Source organism: Pinus tabuliformis, chromosome 3_1 (genome assembly GCF_031772625.1).
Source record: "Pinus tabuliformis cultivar Carrire ecotype Pingquan chromosome 3_1, CPIR1, whole genome shotgun sequence".
NCBI classification, from domain to species: domain Eukaryota; kingdom Viridiplantae; phylum Streptophyta; class Pinopsida; order Pinales; family Pinaceae; genus Pinus; species Pinus tabuliformis.
In genome coordinates this window covers 98101426-98127406 of record NC_142301.1, presented here as the reverse complement: position 1 = coordinate 98127406, position 25981 = coordinate 98101426, and the positions used below count along the sequence as shown (strand labels likewise).

General features: G+C 40.7%; 1 protein-coding gene across 2 annotated transcripts in view; it reads left to right on the top strand.

Moving 5' to 3' along the window:
- Positions 1-25981, top strand: part of EER5 (proteasome family protein) — a 185198-nt gene that overhangs the window by 24094 nt on the left and 135123 nt on the right. Inside the window, exons 2-4 of one of the 2 annotated variants that reach the window (XM_089412525.1) lie at positions 21360-21496; positions 21607-21700; positions 21769-21858. In XM_089412525.1, coding sequence (XP_089268651.1) covers positions 21360-21496; positions 21607-21700; positions 21769-21858 — 321 coding nt within the window. The remainder of the gene's footprint in view (positions 1-21359; positions 21497-21606; positions 21701-21768; positions 21859-25981) is intronic. The other variant, XM_089412526.1, reaches the window with a different exon arrangement.

The window sequence follows — 25981 nt, the reverse complement described above, 5'->3', positions numbered from 1 at the left end:
TGCCCCAAAGGGTTTTCATATTGTTGGATTGTAGACATAATTTAATATTTGCAAGGCCTTCTACATGGTGCAGAGGCTGGTCACCTAGAATCTGATCTTCCCAAATTCTGACTTTTTTCCCATTACCTGGGATCCAGTAGAGATTGGGACTGAAATGCTCCAGAGCAGCGATACAAAGCTTGAAAATTGGGGAACCTTTGGTGGTTTTTGACGGATGGTCCAAACATCTCAAACGCTGACCTTGAAAATATTTCTTCCACAGGACTTTCTTGCTCCAGCTTATTTTCCCAGCCACAATATTCCACAGGATTTTAGAGCCTAGAGCGAGGTTTTGTGTAGCCAAATCTCTCATTTGCAGACCTCCTTCCAGGATTGGCCTCTTAATGGTATCCCAATTGACTAAATGAAATCTTCTTTCATTATTTTTCCCCCCCTACCCAAAGAAATCTCCTCAGCATACCATCCATTTTACTGAGAAAGGTTTTGGGGGCAAGGAGAATGGAATGCTGAAAAAGTGGCATGCTTATTAGAACAGATTTTATAAGAATTAATTTCCCAGCAGTGTTCAGCCAGGAGTTTCCCCAGGCTTGTATTCTTAGCTTAAGCTTGTCTAAGAGTGGCATCCAGTGAGTAACTTTAGGAGTGGATTTGAAGATTGGGATCCCAAGATATTTGAATGATTCCCAGGTCTGACAGACTTTCATCTCAAGGAGCCTAGCTATATCAGCCAGATCTTTGACCGAGCAGTTCCAGCCATAGATTGTGCTTTTTGAATAGTTTATCTTGCTGCCGGAGGCCTCCTTATAAATGTTCAGTTCCTTTTTAAAAGATCTGGCCGAATTAATGCTCGCTCCACCTAGGAGCAGAGTATCGTCGGCAAATTGGGCATGGTTTATGTCTTTGACATTGTGCACCATTCTAAGGCCTGGAAGAGTTTGGACTTGCTGACAAAAGTCTAGCTGGAAACTAAGCACTGAGGCTTGAATAGCATAGAGAAGAGGGGACAGCGGACAACCTTGTCTTAATCCCCTGGATGCTTTAAAAAATTCAGTAGAACGGCCATTTACCAACGGTGCAATCCAAGGAGAGGCAATGCAGGCTTTCACCCAATTTATGAAGGTTATTGAGAAGCCCATTTTCGTCATAACAGCAAACAGGAAGTCATGCCTCACCCTGTCAAAGGCATTTGCCAAATCGAGTTTTATTACCATTCCTTTCTCTTTTCTCTGGCCACTTGAATGAACTGCCTCTTGAACCAGCACAATATTATCCAGTATCTTTCTCCCTTTGATGAAGCCTCCTTGATTCTCCGGTATGATGTCCGGCAGAATATTCTTGAGACGAATGGATATTATTTTGGTAATCAGTTTATAGCTAGTATTACACAGCGAAATGGGACGAAATCTACTGAAATCTGAAGCTCCTTTCTCTTTCGGTAGCAATGCAAGGAAGGCTGAATTGGTACTGCCTCCTATCTTTGCGCAATATTGGGACTTCCTAACCATTCTCAGGAGGTCTTTATTGATAGTTGACCAGCAAGACTGAAGGAACCTAGCAGTGAACCCATCAGGCCCTGGCGCCTTATCCGGTTCCATGCAATCCAAGGCTTTCTTGAGCTCATCCATGCTGATCGGAGCAGTCAGCATATTATTGACAGAGTCTTGCACACAGGAGGGGATTAGATTATACGGATAGGCTTGAGGATCTATAGGTGGGTCATCAGGCGCTGAATAAAGATCTTTGAAAAAAGAGAAGGCTGCTCTCTTGATGCCTTCAAAATCTTTAACCACTGCATCTTGGGAGCGGATTTCTGAAACATTTTTGAATTGCTTGCGAGCTTCGGCATGCTTGTGGAAAAAACTAGTATTTTTGTCGTCGGCCTGTAACCATAAGTTTTTGGATTTTTGTCTCCAATACTCCTCTTCGTCCCTACTAGCTTTATGGAGGGCTTTTTGCAACTCAACTTCTTTTTGGAGCAGACTTTGGGTAATAGCAGAATCCTCCATTGATGATTGGAGGGCAGCAAGGTTTTCTAAAGACTCTTTTCTCTTGGCAGCTGGTGTTTTCAGGGCTTTAGCCCACTCCTTGAGCCTTCTCTTAAGAGCCCGCAACTTTTCTTCCCACACAAAGAAAGGGGATCCCAGGATTTTCCGGTTCCAGACTTCAGAAACCACCTCATTGAAACCCTCTTGCTGAATCCACAAAGGGCTAAATCTAAAGGGAATGGGGCCAAGAAAACCATCCATGGAGAGCTCGAGACTAATGGGTTTATGATCGGAGGTGCAATTAAGAAGAATTTTGGATGAGGCCATTAGACCACTAGTAAGAAAGGAGGCTTGGACGAGGAATCTGTCCAAACGAGCAGCTATATGGCTGGGACCTAATCTTTTGTTAGACCAAGTGTATTTCCCAGCTGTTGGTTTGATGTCCTCCAGATCCCAGCCAATCATTATATCTTCTACCCATTCTCTAGCTGGATCCCTTACTGGAGAACCACCTTTTTTCTCTTCAGCGGCTAGAGTAATGTTCAGATCCCCTGCAATAATGATGTTTTCTGGATTGTGCAATAAAAGAAAAGACTGGAGCGAGTCCCAACAAATTTTTTTCTCCGCTGGAGAGACCGGAGCATAAAGGTTGAACATACTTACTTGTTGACCAGAGTCTTTGTGGAGGAGTTGAGTGAAAATCCAGTGCTGGCAACTTTCTTCTTGAATCAAGTCATATTTGGAGCTGTCCCAGAAGGAGGCAATCCCACCAGAGGCGCCTCTAGCACTGACAGCTCTACCAGGGCCTTTGCGCCAGAATGTTTTGCTGGAATGGAGGAGGAGAGTGTCCTCCAGCTTTGTCTCCTGGATGAGAAGGATTTCAGGCAAATGCAACCTCACAATGTCTTTCAGGGCATCTTCTTTCAGCCTGCTACCTAATCCTCTGCAATTCCAGGAGACGTATTTCATTATTTACTGGGTTGGGAGGGAGTGGCTCCTTTTGAAGCCTTGTTGTGCTTGCGCCCGGATCTGGTGTTCATCATTCCTTTGAGAGTTTTCTGGGAGCCTTGGAGAACATCCAGATAAGTTTTCTCCTCTCTCTATTTCTTCTTGGATTTCCGGCCCCTGGTCGATTTGATAGGAGAAATTTGTGAGCTGTCTGATTCGGAGTCTCTTTCTTATGATTCTTCCCCTGAGTCAGATGCAAGACTAATGTGCTCGTCGTTGCCTGTGTTTCCCCCTTGATCTGCCTCTGTTAGGGGGACATTTGTTTCTTCTTCGGTTTCTTTCCCTTTCTTCGACTGATCTTCAGTTTCTTCATGGTTCTCTGAGGCATCCACCTTTTCCCCTGAGGAGGGGCCTTCATTTGAGACTGGTTTGGTCTTGTCATTGGTCTGGGGATTCCCCTTTGGTCCTGTTTTCTTCTGCTCGTTTGGCTTTGAGACTACCTTACCCTTTTTTATTTCCTTCCATCCTTCTTCTTCCACTTTGTCCCCTGATGGTGCTTTGGGGCAGTTTCGTTGAAAGTGACCGTGCTCATGGCAGATTCTGCACTTAAAAGGTAGTTGCTCGTAGTCCAGCTTCTGGAAGTGGTGCCAATCTCCAACTGTAAGTTTGATGGCTTCCGGCAGCCCAGCTTCCAAGTCAACTTCCACGCAGATTCTGGCGCAGGTGTATTGGCCCTTGTTATCAGCTTTGTCGATGAATCTGCCCAGTCCGTTTCCTATCTTTTGCAGGGATTGATAGCTCCAGCAGTGTATTGGCAGGTTGGGTAGCCGAACCCAAACAGGGACCTCCTTTGGGACATCGACTGAAGGGTCGAAGTCGGGGGTCCATTTATTCAGAAAGAGACCTTGGTTTCCCATGAAATATGGGCCGTTTCTGAACACCAGATCTCGGTCTTCCTTGGTAGTGAATTCGAAGATGAAAAAACCTCTTCCGACCGCGTAGCAGATCACATTGTTGGGCAGCAGGGGCCTCCAGTTTCGTTGGACCCATTCATCAGTCGATTTTGTTGTTGGCCAACGACCCATAAATTGCCCCACTAAACCTCTGTCAGCCAAGGCAAGGGCGATTTTGATCGGTTGATCTTCCGGCAAAGCGATTTCTGGGATTTCATCAAGCTTTTTGATAAACTTCGGGACTTCGGGATGAGGTCGTTTTTTCCCCTTCTGCGATAGCAGGCTTCAGAAGGCTTCTGTTGATGATGATGGAGGGGTGGGAGAGGGCTCTGCACCCCCTGGTGCAGCCATGGCGGCGGGCAGTCTTGGTAGCGATCGCTGACCTAGACGGATCGCAGATCAGAGCGCGCACGTTTTTTAACAGTCATCTTAATTTTAGGGTTGGAATTGATTAGCATTTAAATTTCATGGTTGTTTAAAGTAGTTTTATCTTGAGAAATTTAACTGCTAGAATATCTTGCATCTATTGAAATTGATCGTCATTGCTTGAATTATTTGATGTGTGTTACATGTTAGATATATTGTGAATATTTTCAAGTAATTGTTAAAGTTCTTTGTCATGGAATTATAATAGATTGCATATCTTTGTTTCCTAAGCTGAGTATACTTTTGAGCATCTGTTGACATTAACACTAATTGCAAAGAAGTTTTTGTTCTCTTTGAGCTATAATTGTATCAGAAAGATTTGAAATAAGCTTGTGCTTTAATTGTAATATCTTTAGGGGTTTATTTTTAAGTCTTCATCCAATGAAGCGAACATTCCATTTTGGTGAATTGAGGGTTTTTGCGAGATAAGTGTTTCTAATCCTCGCGTATAACTTCATCTTATCTTCTGGTGCATTTGCATATAAGTTAGTTTTGCATAAATAAAATTTACTTCTAAGCATAATCTTGGTCGATAGAGAGATAGGTAACCATCCATCTTTGCTTGAGAAGCCTGCGTTTAATAGTACTTAAAACGGTGACCTTGCAGTCGTCAGAGATACAACTCTTTGCAGCGTCGAAGGCTCCGGGTATGTTAGATTTTCAGGAGAGGTATCGTTAATCACACTTTAGTGTGCTTCACTTTATTTTCTTTCTGCCAATTACTACGAAATCAGGCTCAATATAGAAAGGATCGAAGGGTTAAAACTTGGATAGGCATTTAACTAAAATTAACCAAGATTCTTGCATCTCATATTAACTTTAAGATCTGCACTTCATATAAGATAGTCATTCATCCAAGCAACAGTTGCAAATCAATTACTTGGTCCTAAATTTCCTAGCAAGATAGTTGACTCCATAAGGCACTGGCATCAATTGCTTAAAATCTAATCAAATCCTATAAATCTTGCTAAATCTAAATCAAGTACTTGGTCGCTTCACTGTGTCTCCTGAACTAGTTGGTTTCCAACTAGTTCTCCTTCATTCCATTTTCATAGGGTCTACCCCCCTTAGCCTGCTGTAGGGAGACAACTTAAATGGAGAGATTGGGGATTAGGGTGACAGCCCCCGATCTGAGTCGTTGTCGCAGTGCCTAGACATTCTGTGCGACAACACCATTGTCATACCTTATCTTCTCAGAATTCGTGCCATAGTCAATAGTCTTCCTCCCTCAAATTTCATGATATAGTTGTCCCATAGTACCTCAAAATTTGGGCTAGAAAACCCTCAATTTACTCCTCAAATTTTGGCTGTTGTACTGACAGATTCTCCTCAAAATTTGTGTAGAGAATCACCTCAAATTCTTTGTAGAGAATGGCTTATTTTATGTGTTGGAAATTACTAGAAATCACGCCTGGAATCTTGGTCTGCAAACTCGAATTTTTTTGGCCTGCTACAGCCTCCCTCTGCCTTGAAATTTGCACTAGTAGACTATTGTATGTGTCTCAAAAAATGTGTAGCTTCTCACCTAGGGCTGCGTGCCAATCCAAGCCTAGTATCTCAGGCCCTTGGAATGGGCTTCTCTTGCTGCCATGTTTCTCTTTAAGCAAGTGCTCTCTCAGCCTTCAAACCCTCTTCACCTTGCTCTCCTCTTTAACTCTTCACAAAAAGAATGAATGAGCTTACTAGCCTTTTTCCTCTTTAGCTTCATTTAGATGTGAGAATCCTAACCCTCTTGATCAAGGGCTGAGATTAGATCTCAGCCCTCTAGATCAATGGTGGATATCTTTTCCTCACTTGACCCCCTTTTCTGTGTCCCCCCTCATTAATGAACTCCCTAGTCACTTTAATGTTATATTTGTACCTTATACCTTTTTCTACTTAAAGTCAACTTAAAAACATAAAGTGATTTTAATAACATAAATTACATATTACAAAAGCTACCTCTTAAAGTGACTTTACGTCACATGAAATTTATAACTTATAGTCGCTAGCTAAAAAGGTGTTATAAAGTGTTTTCCTAGGCAAAAGGCAAATGCACTAGAAAACACCACGTTGGTATCTTTTCTCAACAATTCAAGTCTGCAATTTTTCTGCTAACTGCTCCTAGTTTATGCTAGGTTTTGATGCTTGCCTTTCAAGTTTAGGTTAGCTAACTTTTAACTTAATTTTTTGTTGTCTTTTGGTAGAGACTTGAGGCAGCGAGGACCACCTTTTGAGGTTTGATCATTTGTTAAATTTCACACTGCACTATGCTATTTCAATTACTTTTAGCCCAATTCAATTCTTCAATTAACAATCTTTTCAATGACAATTAATATTTCCAATCATCAACAATAATTGAAGATAGAACAATAAATGCAATGACAAAGGAGACAATCAACACATCAACAAGAGACACTAGATTTGGTCAAAGACCAGGGAAAAACCCCACAAGGAGGAAAACCCTTTGAAAATTCTTCTTCTATTAGATTGTCATAAAATGTTTAGCGGAGAGTACAATGAGCTCGATACAAAATCATCCAGCAAAATTAACCCGACAACATTTAGAAATATGTTCCCAACATCAATATATATCAAAGGCAATTTTTTTCTTGTTTGCGGTCAACTGTGGTCGAATGGCAAATTTCAGCCCTAGAGCTCAACTACATGGAGGAAGAAGGATGTGTGCGGTTGAGATCTTCCAACCGCATTGTTGAGCTTGTTAGCCTACAGTTGTAGTGGAAAATTCCCTATGTGCAGCTTGCAGTGGGAAACCAAAACCCTAAAACACATACGATTTTCGGACCTTGTAATTTCAGACCTGTATGAATGACTTTCGTCGGCTTAGCCTTAGACTTGTGTGAACTAATCAATGAAGAAGAGAAGAAGATGATGCTTTTTGATGTCCAAATGGGCTTGACGTCACTTGTATTTATAGGTTTCCAAGGGTGACCAATTTCTTGTTAGGGCCGACTTGTCCAAATGTGCATATGTGGGCTTTTCTTCTTAAGTACTCTTTCCTTGTCCAAATAATTGGTCCTCTCGAAAGGAGGAATCTAGTCACATGGTTGGAATTTGTCACTGAGTTGCCAAATTAACATCATTAAGGCAATTCACCAGGTTTGGTTGATTGTCATTTTACAGACTTTGTGGGCAGTAAAAGACATTTCTTGGACAGTGTTTGAGGCTGACCATATGATAGACTTTCATTGTCCGTTTTCACTAAATTTTAGGACAAATTTCGAGAAGAGAGGGCAACACGCAGATCTGATTTTGTGCACTTAAACGAGTGGCCTCGAAGGCCATCATACCTTCACCATTGTAATTCTCCCGAATCTCTCTCATCCATTTGGAGAACCTTCAAGGAAATTTCCCCTTGGTTTATATTTTATAATTGCTCTCGATGGTTATAAGGGAACCTTGATCTTTACTATTTGCTTTTAATCATTTGCTCAACTCCCGTTGTAATTTTGGGCTAGGAGTTGATCTCACTTGTAACAAATTTAGAAAGAGTATCATTCCCCTTTGAGGGAAGTGCTTGTAAACTCTTTCCAAATACCCTCGCCATTCTTAATCTCATAAAAGGGATCCAATCTTAATAGGAGGATCATTTTCTTCTTGGGAGCTTGGGGAATTTTCCCCTTGGCATCCTTTTCCCCATTTGGGGAAAGTGTCTTTTATGGTTGCTTGAGTTGTTCGCAATCTCACTTCTAGTCTCTTTAACATTTTCATCTCACATGCAATCTAGGTTAATGTGTTGAATAACTTTCATTTGGTAGCTTAGTTCGGTAATTCCATTTGCATTTATCCTTTTTCATGCAATTGTCTCTTTTGTGCAATTTGTAGATTAACTTGCTCTTATAATACTCTGCAATCTCATTGATTTAATTGTTCTCATTAAATTAAGTTGCTTTATTTTCAAGTATCATATACTTTGCAAAGCATTTTTTCATAACATTTGGCAATTGTGGCATTAACAATTTACCTCCAACATAAGTTGGTTGAAGTAGCAACTCTAGGGATCCTCCAACCCCCTATTGACTCCTTACTGTGAGATTTAGGCTTGGGCGAGGGTAAGGTTTGGGAAAGGGAGTTGTTTTAAAACTTGCTTTTAGATCCTACGACTAACTTAAAGTAAAATTTACCAAGATAATTCCACTTCACTACAGAGCAAGGATGGTATCTGGATTTGTGTTTTGCAAGTATTATTTATCTTGAGCAATTGTTTATATTTCCAAGTTATTGAGTATTTATTTCATTTTCAAGAATCATCCAAGTTGTTATACTTGCTTTTGCCATTCTACTTTGAAGACACTTATATCTTGTGGAATCTTTTCTTCCAAGCTCCCTTTCCAGAATCATTATCTTTACTTGGAATATTTGTTTAGCAAGCACATATATCTTGGCATTGGTTTTACTTTGCTTATCTTGCAATATTTAGTCTTGTTGATGTACATGTTCATGAATGTGCATTGATGCCATATAGTGAATTGTATCTTGATCATCATTACTAACTCTAGAACTTAACTTAGATAGTTGAGCCTTAGATATCTTTAAGGGTCCACCCCCCTTGGCTTCGCTAGGAGTAAGCCTAGACAAAGGAGTTGAGATTGAGTGACAACTTCAACTCGAGACTTGCCCCTAAGGCCAAAGCAAGTGGAGTTAACGTTTTTTTGCACATTAATCCAATCCATGGGAATATGATAAAGCTTCACTGCTCTTGTTTGGATCTTGTTTCATATGAAGTGTCTTTGCTCTCGTCTGAGTTAAGTGCGACGAAAGTTAGCTTCTTGTTGAATCAGGATGCCATTGCTAATCCCAAGATAAAACAACACCTTGAGGTGGTCATCTTGTTTATTACACTGCTTGCCACTTCATCTCCAAGATATCTCAGACCATACTCCACTATGCCCCTCAATGTTTGAGTGATCCATTAAGGTCTCCTAACACATTTCAATGATATGACCCCAAGGGTGCCATATATGGGGTTAAATGTATATGATTTGACCCTAAGGGAGGCATGTATGGGTTAAATGTACATGTAATATGTAAATGTGTATGTAATAGGGTTGTCCTAATAATAAAGGGGTGTTAAAATTGGCAACTGGGCAAATTCCACCTTGGGACAACTCATATGATGCAGACAATTATTGCATTAGATTTCTCTTTTTGAGAGGTCCAAGATTGATATTAAGATAATCTTATTCGGCCAAGCAAAAGTGTGATTTTGAATTTATTCCCTCACATGTGCAAATTGTTCAAGTCGGCCTCAGCTTAATGTAGGCTCAAGAAGCCCAATGGATGTGTCTCTTCACCCACAACGAAGTGTATAAATAGAAGAGACCTCACACCTCATTTGGACATCATTCACTCACACATTTCTTCTCTCTCTTCATCAGATTGGTTCGTACAACTTGGGCAACCTCTCTCTCTCTCACACGTGTGGCAAGGAGGACGATTTTCTGGGCAGAAAATTACAAGCCGAATTTCAGACTTCAGGAGCAGGTTTGACCAGCGTTGACCAAGGGGCATTTGATTGAATTTGACTTCGGTTTTTGGGCCAAAGATTCGATTTTCTTAGGCCGCATTGCTGGGCACAAAAATCGAGGAATTTTGGGCTGGTTGACCTGCGTTGACTTCAGGTTTGACTGCTGTTTGACCGCATAAAATTACAACAATCTTCTTTCTCCTTTGATCGAGTTGTTTTGGGTTGAATTTATCCTCCTGATCAGGCCGAGTTTGACCAAGGAAGATCGAGCTGGTTCAAGAAAGAATTTTTACTGTTTTGACCAGTGTTGACTTTCTGGTTAGCGCTGAAGTTTGATTGAAGCTGACTGTATAATTGACAAGGCTGATTTGACTTTGTATTGGGCTAGTCTATTTGACTTTTGTACTCTCTTTGCTGAACTATTGCATAATAATAAGAAGATTTGATCAAAGGGTTTTCCCCACATTGGGGTTTTTCCTTGGCATCCGCCAAATCTGGTGTCCTCTTGTCTTGGCTTGTTTTCTGCATATGTTTTTATGTTCTATCTACATTTACTGTTAATGTGATTAATGGTTGATGTGATTGCTACTGAAAATTGTTAATGGGTTGCTAATGAACATTGAAGTAAATTGTGTTAAGCATAGAACATACCATTGTTATCTAAAATTAACATGGTACCAGAGCTTAGGTGAAGACAAAGCCCAAGCAAGAGTGAGGAAAGCAATCACTAAGGGGAGCTGCTGGACAAGAATTTGGAACTAGCCTCAATGACGACTACATCTTACTTCAAATATGAGGACAAGCTTAAGGACAAATCCGACTATCATGCATGGAAGATGTCTCTGGAATTGACTTTGGAAGGGAATGATGCTATGAACTATGTCAAAGGAAGAGTAGTGGAGCCTCCTTCAAATGCACCCGCTGCTACAAAAACAAAGTACATGAAAGGTGAGGTCAAAGCTAAGAAAATTATTGTTGATTCCATTTACAAGCCTTTGGTCGCCTATATTTCTGATTTGGAAACATCTAAGGAGATTTATGACAAGCTGGTAGGGATGTTCAAAGTAAACAAGTTGAAAGACATCAAGATGGAGAGAGGAGAGTCCATTTAATCCTACTTCATGAGGATTACCGAAATCAAGAATGATTTCCTATCTATTGGAGAAGTTGTTGGCAACAGGGAGCTCACTCTTATTGCACTTGGAGGCCTTACAAGAGAATGGGATGTGTTTAACACTATCATCCTCAACAATGACAAGATTCCAGGATTTGATGAATTATTCTCTAGATGCACTCAAGAAGAAATCAGGATGATGAAAAGCGATAAGCCCTCAAATGAAAATAATCCTACCGCTTTCTTTGCTCGTGCTGAAAGGAAGAACAATGCTGGTCCAAGAAGACAAGGTCAAGGGTTTAAGCCTGGATTGAAAGAAGGAAGAAAAGGAAGATGCCTCAAGTGCAACAGGTTTGGCCACTTTGCTAGAGAGTGTCCTCACGAGAATGATACTCCAAGGGATGATCACAACAACAACCACAACAATTACAAAGGCAATGGCAATCAAAGGAACAACAAGTTCAACAACAAAGGAAAGAGGAATGCTCCTGTTGCTCGATATGGAAATGGTCGTCCTCCCAAAAAGATCGAGAAACTCCAGGTATGAGGAAACTAATGTTGTAGATAAGCAAAAATAATTTTATCTTATTTCTGCCCTCACCACTACCTCTCCTCCGGATATATTGGATCATTGGTTGATTGATAGTGGTGCCTCAAGGCACTTCACTGGGTACAAGGAAGCCCTCTCAAACTTGGTTGAAAAGAAGACAAATTTGGAGATTATACTTAGGGACAATGCCACCTATCCTGTGAAAGGGATTGGGTCTATCACTCTTCACTTAAATCAAGGTCAAATCCTTAATTTACAAGAAATGTTGTATTCACCTGATTTGAAAAAGAACCTAGTCTCTATTTCTGCGATGGAAGATAAAGGTTTCAAGGTGACATTTATTGATGGGTAGGTACGTGTTTGACAAAGGAACCCGAAAGATGCATTTACACGTGGATTTAGGGTTGAAGGTCGGTATCGGGTTGGAGGAAGTCCTTTGGGAGCAATGACTTGCGATACTTCTCTTCAATCCGAATTATGGCACCGAAGATTTGCTCACCTTCATTACAAAACTTTACTTGATGTAAGGAAGATGGTCACTAGTATGCCCAAATTCAACATAGATCATGAAGGAGTTTGTTAGGGTTGTGCAGCTGGAAAACATACAAGGGGACCATTCCCCACAAGTGAAAGTCAAACTAACAATATTCTTCAATTGATTCATTCTGATCTATCAGGTATGTTTCCCGTATCATCCTTATGAGGATACTTGTACTATGCAATTGTTGTGGATGACTTCTCTCGCAAAACATGGATCTATTTCTTAAAGAAGGACGAAGTGTTCAAATGGTTCTGCTCTTTCAAAGCCTTGGCCAAGAATCAAACAGGAAAGAAGATCAAAGTATTGAGGACCGATAATGGAACCAAATATGAGTCAAATGAATTCATTGACTATTGTAGAGAAGCTGGCATTTACTCCTACTACTGCATATACTCCTCAGCAAAATGGTGTTGCCGAAAGGAATAATCGATCAATCATAGAAGCTACTCATGCTATGTTTCATGACTAAGGCCTACAAAAGTTCTTATGGGGAGAAGTTGCCAACACCGCTGTATATGTTCAAAATAGGTGATCGCATCAAGCATTGGACTTCAAGACACCCAAAGAAGTTTTCACTGGTAAGAAACCTGATGTTTCTCATTTTAGAATTTTTGGTTGTCTCATATATTTTCGTGTGCCGAAAGACAAAATAAACAAGCTAGATGTATCTGGGAAGAAAGGAACTTTTGTGGGCTACAGTGAAACTTCAAAGTCATATAGAATTTATGCTTGGTCAAAGAGAAGCGGAAATAAGTCATGATGTCATCTTCGATGAAGATTTTGCCCTTGGGAAAGTTTGAGATCTTCCTATCCCTAGGAAGGACAATGATGATGATGTTGGAAAGAGATGAATCTTCAACATTTGATCCGATGCCCGATGTTGAAGCCTCAATGGATCCCATTGATTCACCTCACGGTGAGCCCTCTACCTCAAGGAAAAGACCTTTGTGGCTCAAAGATACTCTTGAAGATGCTAAAAGACATGTTGCACCAAGGGGGATATTTCATGAAAGCAAGAAACTGAACATGTACCAACGGTACTCAGCTGCTATGAGTACCATTGTTCAATCTAAGCCATGTACATTTGAAGAAGCCGTGAAGCACCAAGTTTGGAAGGATGTGATGAATGAGGAATATGAATCGATCATGAAGAATGATGTCTAGGATGTGGTTCCTAGACTCAAGGACAAATCAGTGGTCACTTGAAAATGGCTTTACAAAATCAAACATGGAGCTGATGGGAGTGCTGAAAAGTTCAAGGCCAGGTTCATTGCTCGAGGCTTCTCTCAAAAAGAAGGAGTGGACTATGATGAGATATTTGCACCGGTTGACTGATACACCACTATCCGATCCATCATTTCTCTTGCTACCTCTCAAGGATGGGTCCTACACCAAATGGATGTCAAGACTGCTTTCTTGCATGGCTCGCTTAAGGAGGAAGTCTATGTAGAGCAATCTGAGGGGTTCGAAGTTCAAGACCGAAAGACACATGTATGCAGGTTGAAGAAAACCCTATATGGGTTGAATCAAGCCCCTAGGGCTTGGTATGAGAGGATTGATAACTATCTTATGAAGCTGGGTTTTACAAGGAGTGAAGCTGACCCAAACCTATACTTCAAGGTTGATAAGGACAAGCCTCTCATTCTGGTCCTTTATGTGGATGATCTTTTCTGACAGCTGTAGACCCTCTCATTTATCAATGCAAGAGGGAGTTGGCTTCCGAATTCGAGATGAAGGACCTAGGTTTAATGCACTACTTCCTGTTGAGCATTGGAAAAGGTATGTATTTATCATCTATTTCTTTATCTTTTCCTTTAAATCTTAACTTCTTTACATTCTGAGATGGTAATATGTTAAAGGATTATGATAGAATTAAGGAGATTTGTGATTAATGTAAAATGATTAATTATTGTCTTTTTCTATGCAGAAAGTGAAGAAAATGGAAAATCACTATTCCGGGGGAAAAGACAAAGCAAAACCAACTGCTGTCCCTTTGACAGGAAACTGCATCCAGAAGAGGAAATCAAGATCGGAACGCATGGACCAGGAAAAAGAAGAAGAAACACGGTATCAGCGCAAGAGGACAAAACGATAAGTTGAAGATTAAAGACATGGTGAAAAAGGATCCCGAGGGATCACTGCCTCAAGACTTATCTGCATTTTTGATACTTCCGCCTGGCCATTATAAAAAGGGACAACGCTGGTAGCCCAGGGGGCGGATTATTGTTGATTTGTAGAATTTACTGTTGTAATCTGAACTTTGATCATCGACTCTCTTTAAAGAGCGATAACTGTAACTCTGCCTTTATGATTAATATATAACTTCGTTGCTGTTCCGTCTTCTGATCCTGGAGTAACCGTAGCAGTGCTTCCCTGGTGGCTAAGGGCCCGGCCCTAGTGGATCACTTGCTTTCTGTATCATTATTTTCCGATTACAGTCGTGTGTGGTTTGATTTCCTTTGCATTCCTTTAAATTCGCTTTATTCAGTAATCTTTTGTTCCTAAACATTTCATTGATTTGCTCTGTTATATCGAATTCGTAATTGAAATAGCAAGAAATTATTTGCAACTGGAAATGTTATGCTGTTCATTCTGAAATAATATGGCACTGTCTAATTCAGATATTGCTGCTCATTTACAGATTGATATTGCTGTTCATTTACATATTGACATTGCTGTTCATAGCTACGGTTTACTTACAATTGTGATTGCTGTTCATTAGATTATTGTTCCATTATTATTGCAATTGCTGTTCCTTTATAACTGTGGTTAATGTCCATTATGCTAGAATAAGATTACTGATTCCATAGTCGCTGTGTGGTTACACTTGATTAAGTTTGCTGTTCAATTTCCGTAGACTTACTTAGGTTTGCTGTTCCTTTCATAGATTGCTGCTCAATTCCTTTATTAGTTAAAGATTGCTGTTCAAATCCTTTCGGTTAAGATTGTTGCTTAATTCATTCCTGTAGATTAAGCTTTGCTGTTCGATCTTTTCAATAGATTAGTTGCTGTTCCTTTTTTGCTAATTGAATTGTTATTTCCAGTATTTGCTTTGGTGTGGATAGAAAGATCTACAACTGTAACAAACATTGACTACTACTGTCTAAGTTCTCAGATTGGAGGTCTTGTCTTTGATTGATTTTCATTTACATCAGTTTACAGGGGAAAGAGTTATTATTACTGCATCCTTGACTGATGATTGCTGTAGTTTCTTGAGTGAATGATTTAGTTACAAAGCATTTAAGTTTCTTGCCATTACAATTAGAGTTTGTTTCTAGCATTTATTTACTTTTTGTAAAGCACTATACTGCGAACATTACTCTTGAACAAGACTGCCTTAGGCTGAGTACACTCTTGAGATAAAAAATCGTACCTGGATTAATAATTAATGTAGGGGAAATAGAGGTTAAAAAGACCCTTTTTACTGCTCAACTCTTCCTAGGCTTGGAGTTCTAGGAAAAGCCAGGTGAGATTTTCCTTTCTCAAGGAAAATACATTGTGAAGCTACTCAAGAGATGTGGGATGGTGGAATGCAAGTCTGTGTCTACTCCGATGGAACTCAACTTCAAGCAGCTATGTGGAAGTGTTGTTGGTCCCGCATTGGCGAATCCTTCCGAGTATCAACAACTTGTGGGGGCCCTGATGTTCTTGGTAAACTCCTATCTTGATATATGCTTCGCTGTGAATACATTGAGATAATTTATGGTCGAGCGTCATCACATACATTGGATTGCTGCCAAAAATCTCTTGAGATATCTCCGTGGCACAATCAACTATGGTTTGAGATACACTGCCGGGAATTTGAGGCTACATGGATATATTGATGTTGACTAGGCTGACAGTGTGGTGGATCGTAAGAGCACATTTGGGTATTGCTTCTCTTTGGGGTCTGCTTCAATATCTTGGATGAGCAGGAAGCATAAATCAGTTGCATTAAGCACTGCTGAGACCAAATATATTGCTGCCAGTATGGCTTGTTGTGAAGCTGTTTGGTTGAGGAAGCTCTTCAGTGAGCTATTTGAGCACGTGCTGGATACCACCATGATCTTCTGCAATAATCAAAGTGGGATTCATCTTTCAGAGAATCCCATGTTCCACGACCGCTCGAAGCACATTTATATCAGGTACTACTTTATCTGGGATATGGTACAATGGGGAGCAATAAGGCTCCATCACATTAGGACTGATGAGCAGGTCGTAGATATCCTCACGAAGCCCTTGGGGAAGGTCAATTTCTTAACCTTCTGAGAGAGACTTGGAGTCATGGAAAGACCCTCCTATGAGGGTCTCGCATGAGTTGGACACTGAGCTTTGGGAGCTCCTAGGGGCTTGGGGTACTTCTTGGAGCTATGAGTGACCATAGGGTGAGTGGTTCACCTTCCCCTAGTGGTGTGCTATGTACAGGGTGAGTGGTTCACCTTCCCCTGTGATACCCCATGATGGTTGACATGTGTGTAGGGTGAGTGGTTCACCTTCCCCTACAATTGACATATGCATAGGATGGGTGTTTCACCTTCTCCTATGGCATATGAGCAGGATGAGTGGTTCACCTTCCCCTGTCGATGCACCAACATACCTCCTACCCATGAGTCCGGGACTCATGGGAAGTACCTCTCATCTGGCCAATGAGTTGGGAAAAGTGGTTAGAGACCATAGCACTACCGATGGATGCATTATGTACCACTGCACTCCCTATGACTAGGATGCATGGTGTTCAACAACTTGATCTGTGATCATTTGAAGACTAGGATGCATGGTGTTCAACAACTTGATCTATGATCATTTGAGGTTCTACCTTTGAATTGAATTTTGTCAGTGGAGAGTGGTAAGGTCTAGTGACTCACTCTAGTAGAGCAGAGCAATGATGATGTTGATTTGGGGTAGCATCAGATGTGCTCTAGCCATGAAAATTGGTGGAGAGGGTAAAGCACATGAGATCTCCAAGACCCAGAAATGGTTTGGACAGATTGTACCAGGTTTGGGAGATATTAAAATAATTAACATTTTTAATGGAGTTCCTAAGTATAAACTTAGGAAAAATAAAATATTAATGGGTATTAATATAAAATTGGGTTAGAAGGTTCCAAAAGTCATGGATCAAGCCAAATCTAATCTTAGCCATTGATTAGAGATTTAATCTCGGCCGTTGATGGACCAACGAGAAAAGTATAAGAAGAGGCTCGAGGGTCAGTTGGAGAACACACTGAGGGAGAGCAATTAGTTTGATTTCTGGAGCGGGGTTAGCTGAGAAATTCGAACTGGTGGTTTGGAGAGCAGCAGGAGGCAGTGAGTACAGAATAGAGAGTTGAGAACAGCACCAGAAGACTAGCGCAGAGGTTGGAGAGGCAGACGCAGAGGCAATAGATTGTGCAGTCATTGGAGGGCCTGCGTGGGTGACGCAGAGAGGCCCAATGTTGACGCAGAGAGGTAGGAGTTGACGTAGAGAGGCAGGAGTTGACGCAGAGGGTTTGGGAGCTATGCAGAGGGTCTGGGAGCTATTCTCAAGTGGCGTATGTGCACTCATGGCACAGTCATCGTTTGTCTCCACTTCCTTCTCTGCCCTTGCTGGCATAGCCTTGGTCTCAGAGGTCTCTCCCTTACTGTTCTTCCTTGTACACTGGATCGCATAGTGACCCAACTCCCCACAGTTGAAGCATTTGACCTTGGAGAGGTCCTTCTTCTTACGTTTCTCCAACTTTCTCTCAGATGCTAGGGCAGCATCGTCCTCTTCCTCCTTCTTGATTCTGATCCTCTTGCCGCTACTTCCCGTCTTGCTTAGCCTTCTGATCTCTTCTTGGCGAAGAGCCGCCCACATTTCCTCCCAATCTGGAAGGGTCGCCTTGCCTAGTATACTCTGGACAAACACCTCCCAGTCTTCAGAGACTGCGTTCAGTGTTGTTCTTACCATCAATTCTGGATCTGGCGTGCATCCTATGGAAGTCAGTTGATCCCGGATCTCCTTCAATCGTTTGAGGAAGAGGTCGATCTGTTCTCCCTTCTTCATCTGGTATGACTGCAACTGATTTTCTAGTAACATCCTTCTCTGCACAGAAGTATGCTGGCACAATTTCTTTAGGGCCTCCCACATTTCATGTGCCGTTTCCTTTTCGGCAATATGTGGTACTACATGGTCCTTAACCTTGTCAAGGATGATGCTCTTGGCCCTCGCCATTGCCTCCTCGTACTTTTTGTTATCAGCTACGTCAACCGGGATAGCTATTGTCCTCAAGGCAAAGTGCTTGACACGATTTCTATCTAGAATGGATTAGACTCTGGCCTTCCAAACTACGAAGTTTGAGGCTCTGTCCAATTTGTCCTGGTCTCTTACCTCGTTCACTGTCATCTTGCTGCTCCTCTACTTCCCTTCTGGAAGTTCTCGATGTGACTCCCTCTGAGCCTCGATTTCCCTTCTGGCAATCCTTCTGCCAATGTCGAGATGCCCCTTCTCTGATCATTTGTGCAGCCGCACCACTGATCCAGATTTCTCGTCTAGAAACCCTCGGTAGCAACTCCCTCCTCCTTGGCCTTGCCCTGCTAGGTACTGTTTTGACTGTAGTACCCGACCAACTCCACTCTGCAACTTACCCACAGCCTCCTAAACCCCAACAAAACGAAGTTAGAGCTCCTAGGCTTTGCGCAATCCCGACACCAACAAATTAGCCTCCTTAGCCAACTGCGTACCTGGCCTTTGCGTGGCTCTGCGTGAGCCTATCTTTGCCTTCCTCAACCTCTGAGCTGCCTCTTCTTGGCTCAACCTCGATGACGCAGGCATTGCAACTCCTTCCCTTGCGTCTACTCTGCTAGGAACAACTTCTGTCACTCAGGACAATTGTTTTCTGCTGCTGCTGCTCTGCTCGGCTGATGTCCTCAATTCTCCTATGATCTGCAACCACGCTCTCATACCATGTTGAAGTTTCTAAGTCTAACCGTCAGAAACCCTCCATGTACTTATTGGTTTATTTCTTCCTACGTGTTCTAATTAATTAACAAGTTATTTACCATGTAAATACTAAAAATAAACACAAGTACATGCTCAACATATTACAAACCATCCACTGAAGGAAACAGAAACAAGCACACAAGTGGAACCGTTGTTTTTGGACTAATGTCCTCGGAAAAACCCAATGCGAGAAAATTGGTGCAGCTATTTGAGGGTTTGATTTATTAAGCAGTTTTAGAATACAATCTGGGTACCAAATTCGGCTCATCCAATAGAGTAAAATCTCGGCAGTAGTACCTCTCTACTTGGAAGTAGATATTCTGGTTGAAACCCCGGATAAACACTTCGGTAGCTCCACAGCTCCAATTTGCCCCACGAAACCCTAGCGTTAGCCTCTTCTGCTCTCTGCGTCAGCTTTCCTGGCAGTTCCTGCAGTTCTCGACTGTTCCGACTGTTCCCATCAATTTTGGCTTCTGCCCTCTGTGTCAGCTTTCCTGGCAGTCCTAACAATTCCCAACAATTTTCGCTGTTCCCGACAGTTTCGGCTTCTGCCCTCTGCGTTAGCTTTCCTTGTAGTTCCGACAGTTCTTGACAAGTCTGGCTGTTCCCGGTAGTTTCGGCTTCTGCCCTCTGCGTCAACTTTCCCTACTGTTCCAGCAGTTCCCGCTTCTGCCATCTGCGTTAGCTTTCCCGACTGTTCCGGTAGTTCCGGCTGTTCCCAGTAGTTCTGGCTTTTGCCCTCTGCGTCAGCTTTCCCGGCTGTTCCCGGCAGTTTTGGCTGCTGCACTGATCCTCCCGTTGCTATCTTTGCCTCCCTGCTTCTGTATTCACTGCCCCTCAGCTGCAACTTTGATCACTCTCTCAACTTTCTCAGCAAACCCAACCCCAGAAAGTCGAAATCTTGATCTCTTGGTGTGTTCTCCAAGTGACCCTCAAGCCTCCTCTTATCCTTTTCTCGTTGACAGATCAACGGCCGAGATTAAGTCCCTAATCAACCGCTAAGATTAGATATGGCTTGATCCGTGACTTTTGGACCATTCTAACACAGTTTTATATTAATTCACATTAATATTTTAATTTCCCTAAGTTTAGACTAAGAAACTCCGTTAAAAATATTAATTATTTTAATTTCTCTCAAACTGTTTAGAATCTGCCCAAACCCTTTCTGGGTATTGGAGATCTCATGTGCCTTAGCCTCTCCACCAAATTTCGTGGCTAGAGCACATCCGATGCTACCCCAAATCAACACCTGTTTACCATTTTTTTGATCGGCTTTTTGTGATTTGACATGGGTGTTGTATGGGTGTTGTATTTGTCTTCTTTTTGTTTACTATTGCTTAACTCTTTAGCTATTCCACTTTCTTATAGATTGGTGATAGTAGTTGCTTTTGCAGTCCCATAATGTACTTGCAGTTGATTGTACTTCTAAGTCCCATTGACCTACTATTGTAATCATTTGTTGAACATTAATAAAACTATCTTATATTATGTATCTTATCTACTACATGAGTGCTTTTTCTTCATCTCCTCTTACACATGATTGGTCTCTGCTTCATTCTCTAAGGTTTGCCCCTTTGTTATTTGTTCTTTAACTAGTCTATATCTCTCTGTAATTAATATAATGAATCGGCAACCCTGGATTTCCATTGTGACTTGATATACTTTTGAGTGCTATTGACCTAATTTGGTCATTTATGGACATTAATTTAATTGTTTTCTTCTTGTCTTTCTCATGAACTCATTCATTGACCCTCAGAAATTCTTTGTAACAATATCATTTGCTTTCCATGGAGTGGATGCGACTTTGTGGCAATATTTATGTGCAGGTTGCATATTGTTTAATTCACATGCTACATCGTAAAGTGCCTAGTAACCCATTGACCATGGGATTTTTTTTGACTGTTAGATGATCTTGTAGGATTGGACTGACTAGGTTTTGAGGTCTTAGTTATGAACAAATTGCTTTTGTCTATTTAAACAATACATTGCACAGATTGGCCTTGTGCAAATGATGCACCAGTCCAAGACCTAAATGATGCGAATGATTGTGCCTTGGACATCATCCTGCTCTCTGAGATATTGTTATCATTAGCTTTCTCACTGCTAAATATCACTTTTCAGCATACAACACTAACTGCAGCCATAACTAACTATATCAGGGATTATATTTGATTGAATGTTCTGTATCAGCCAATTTTAGCTTCTAACACAACTAAACCTTATCATGGTAGATTCTCTAGGTTGGCCCTCTTGGTCTGTACAATTGTGTAGCTTGGGGCCAGGATAGTTCCTTGACGCTGATTACACCTATCTTGGCTAGGGAGTGTGAGTTTGGGATTGTGATTATACAAGAACTTTTTTATTTTTTTAGTTTGGGTTTTAGAAGCTTGACATAATGGTGGTCTCAAATGCCTTTGTGGTTACTTTTTGTGCAGGATATAAGCAGGCTGGTTAAACAGGTGGAGAAGTATGCACAGCTTGGTGACATGCTTCAGCAACACATCCGTTGCATGCAGAGTTTTCAATCTAAGAACTATATAGATGCTTATTATGCTCTAGAAAAGTCTGCAAAGTATCCTTGTTTCATAGACGTGTTTAGATCTTCTGTTTGTAACATCGTGCAAGAATCTTCGGTGATACAGGGACCATAATTAACGACCACACCCTTAACTTTAAATGCAGTGCCTTTCTACAGGAGTTTCGAAATTGGGAAACTGCATGGGCAGTTGATGCTCTTTATACAATTGTCTATGAAATGCGGACACTTGCAGAAATGGTAAGAATTGAATTGGTATATCCAAATATTGTGCTTTGGTTTGACACTAGAAATGTTACTTATTGCAGGCAGATAGAGAAATGGAAGCAAATGGGAAAAACCCTGACAAACTCAAAGGAGCTGGGTCTTTCTTGATGAAAGTTTTTGGATCACTGGTGGTATGCCTTCTTTCATTCGCTTTATGTGCTTTGGCTAGGTTTCTGTTATTTCATTTATTTAGCATATTTAGTATTTAAGAAAAGCTGTTTCTGAGTATGTTGAGAAGTTTCCATTTCTAATTAATTCCAGGAGACCTGATTCACAATCAGACAATGATAAACAATTTTTAATGAAGCTTCACAACTACAGACGAATTAACTGCCCTGACAAGTTGATGCAAAGGACTATTAGAAATTTTTGTCGGCCCATTCTGTGTTGCTATAATTTCCACTGTCTTAATAATGTTCAAATCAAAGTCTCATTGAGCATGAGATTCAGAAGCACATGAAGAGAGCAAATAGAGAAACTAGAGATACATTCATGAGTCTGACAACAGGCATTACACATGGAGATAATAACAGTTAGCAGAAAAAATACAGTATGGCATCATTTTTATTATAAGAGAAATGTACAAATAATTATATCTATTGGACTCAAGAGGACTCCATATTTACGTTGTTGCCCCTCATATTGACATGAGTGGTAAAAACATCTTTGCAGGGTTACATACCTTATTTTTCTTTGCTTGAGGATGGTTGATTCTCTTGATGGTCTTGGGTGCTTCATGGTGTTGATTCTTACCTTTCTGGAGGGTTGCTCTAGTCTATTGCACTTCCATGAGTTATAGCAGGAGAGACTAGTGTTTGACTGAATGCTCATTGTTTACTTGCAGAAGAATTCTACTTTGCATACCCAGAAGAATCCTCTTCGTATGCCCAAAAGAAACTTCTCTTTCTTCGCACCTTCCTTCTGCCTCTTCTTTGCACTTCTTTCTAGTCCTCTCTTCGTACCTTTCTTCTGCCTTGTTTTCACACTTCTTTAGCTGAAATCAGATCGAATTGCTTGTCCGAAATGTGTGTCTACAAATGAGGCCGAGTTAGGCTATTTATACACGTCTTCAATGGGTCTTTAGGCCGACTTGTTCTAGCATATTCCTTCATCGTTGTAGGCCGACTTGAAGAGGTTGGGTGACAAGTTCTTGGAGGATACTTTTACATAGACAAGATAACCTTTTACAAAGTGTAACATGACGTCACTACATGACAATGACTCTTACATTTTATGACTAGATGACAAATAAATCCTAAAGACTTTCAATGGGAGTCTTGACTCAAAAACAAAATCCTTGCTCATGAAACCCATGAAGCAAGTCAATAAAATAATTTCATTTTTCTTATTTACATCTCATAACATAAAATCATATTTACATGTATTATGAAGATAGAAGCTAGTTACACTTTTCAACACTCCCTCTTAACTAGGGAGGTATTCATAATGGCACTTGGACTTTTCTCAATCTGAAGAATCTCTCATAAGAAGAATTCGGACTTGTAACTCATTTGTATAGCATCATATCAACCAACATTGTTATATAGCAAGGCCTTGACTAAAAACTCCATCTCTCCACAAGATATTGAGCCCAATGCTGGCGAGACCAATGATTTATAGACACACTCATCATTGTCTCTCTAGGAAAATATCCCACACGGGTTCACTTAGGCTATGTTCCATGAGAACTATTCTTATCTTGCACTCCCCAGTATTCTTATCTTGCACTCCTCAGTCAAAGAATATCGGTTCTCCACGACTACTCTTCCATGGGATGCCCTATCTCATCCCCAAAGAGTATGGGATGCCAAATGATTACACAATCCTCCATTCTGTCTTCCTAGGTGAAGATCATAACAACATGTCTATCTCTCTTTTTCAAACTAGGAGGACATATTCCAATAAAGGAATGTACTCATTCCTTATCACAAATGAATGTACCTAAGCTTCCTACTTAGGAATTTCCAAGTTTCTTACAAGTAAGAAACTTCTTTTCAGGCTCCCACTCAACTAGGGACCTAACACAACTCCTCATGTGGAGATCTTGAAACAACCAGTTGCTTGAAGAGCTCCTTCCTATGATGTCATGAATTTCTTCTTTGTCAAGGAGTCTTCATCTTTGGGAACTTCTATATAGGGCACATATCATCCATCACTTTTTATCCATGAGTCAGTCATGTCCTCAACTCATCAGAAAGTGATCCTTCAGATTTTCCATCTGGCTTTGCTTCATGTAATTCTTCTTTCATGCCATATTTCGGAAGGACATTACATCCTTCTATATGACTTGCTTGGAAGTCATGTACAGATCTTTCCTTTGATAGTCCTACATAAACCCAACCAGATATTAGTTCAAAAATAATCTATGAACACTTCAACTCAAAATTACCTTTGTGATGATCTTTCACCATGACATCTCCTTGTAAGTATCAACATCCTGCATGTAGATTGACACATCTCCCACAAATAACCATTGTTAAGGGTCTCTACCTTTTTTCGACTTCCATCAGAGTCTTCACATCTTTCCAGGAGATCTTCTAGTTAAATCTTCTTGGACTTCAGATGTTGAATGCCTTCTTCTTTCGTTGCATATTATTCCAATCTCTTCCTTTCTTTTATCACACATTTTATTCCTAGGAGCTTCCAATCATAGTTCCTTGATTGTAGTCAGCTTCCTCATGATTCATATGAGAATATATATATGTTTATTTCATCTAGTGTGACTTTTGCTGCAATCTTTCGGAGGAGGAGATCCTTTCTTTTCTTGATCATATTTCCCAGGATGGAAATAGTGATCCATATTATCTGCAATCATATGACACGACTTTTATAATAATCTATGCAAGCATACATACCTCATCATTCTTTCGGTCATCCAACCTTCTTGTAGTAGCTTCATTCGAAAGGATTTTATCCTGCTTTCCTGTTATGTCATTATATCATCATCCCTTGAATCCCAAGAGTTGGAATTCCTGAAGAAAACATTTTGCTTCCTTTCTAGATCGGGGAGTCCTTTGACAAGGATTCCATCAGAGAAATTTGAGAATCTCCTATATCCTTACCTGGCAGATGTTTCCTTTATTGACTATGATGATCCCAGTTGATGATGACCTCTGCTTCTTTCTATAAGTATCAATGAGGTTTACTAAGAGCTTCCTATTCCTTGTAATCAGTAGGATTTGTACCAGACATACGTTTTGCTTCTCATGTCATGAGCTCTTAGTATTAATGCTTTAATCATGATGTTTTCTAATCGAATGCATCCCATCTTATTTAAATTGCACCCTATCTATTATTTGGAAAATACCTTCTAGAGAAGAAGATCATCTTAGTCATAGTAGAGATCTTTTACTTCTTCATTCTTAGGCTTCTTTGACTTAAGTTCTTTCACTTCTGTTGAAATTTGATGACTAAAAAAAAGTTTCCGCAATCCCAACCCGATTTTAGTTTCACCTTATCACTCCCATTCAGTGAAATACCCTTTACCATAAACATACATTCAACATATAGAATTCTGGAAATGAAATTTTCAGATTAAAACACATGGGACTGTCAACACATGCTGAAAATAAATATGGACATAACCAGACCAGCAACACACATAAAAATACACACAGATTTTTGGTCAACTTAGAGCCAGGCAAAACCCTTTCAATCTTCTCCGGGGAACACCTGTTAGAGAGCTCTTCAAATTTATTTATCTTTCAAGTTCAAGAAAAATACATTTGCAGACTGTTATCACTCCTCCGGATCTCCAAGGCTGAGGAAGAGTCCAGTTGAGGTAACCACAAACCAATCTTTTGACCTGGTAGCTAGCCCTACTAGGCCAGAAAGGGCTCTCTCTAAAGGATCACAGCCAAGAGGGCTTGATGATTAGGGTTTTAGGCTAGGTATAAAGTGCAGAGGTTGTTTTGATTTGATTTGATTGGGTTATTGCTGGATGAGGATATTAGGTCAAAGAGGTTAGGTCAGGGCAAATAAGATATGATTGCAGACATTCAAAGGGGCAAGGTAGGCAGGGCAAGGTAGGTAGGAGGCTTAGCACTTAAAAGGTGATTTGGTGAGATGGTTTAAGACTGATGAGGAGTTAGGAAGAGCATATGAGATGTATTCTTCCTAAACTGAAGAAAAATGGACAAATTATGATAACTTTCCCAAAACAGAGCATGAGCAAACATGTATTTTACCTATCAACTTGAAAATTACCATATAATAGACATGAAATGGTTTATGAGCTTACAAAACATTCATACA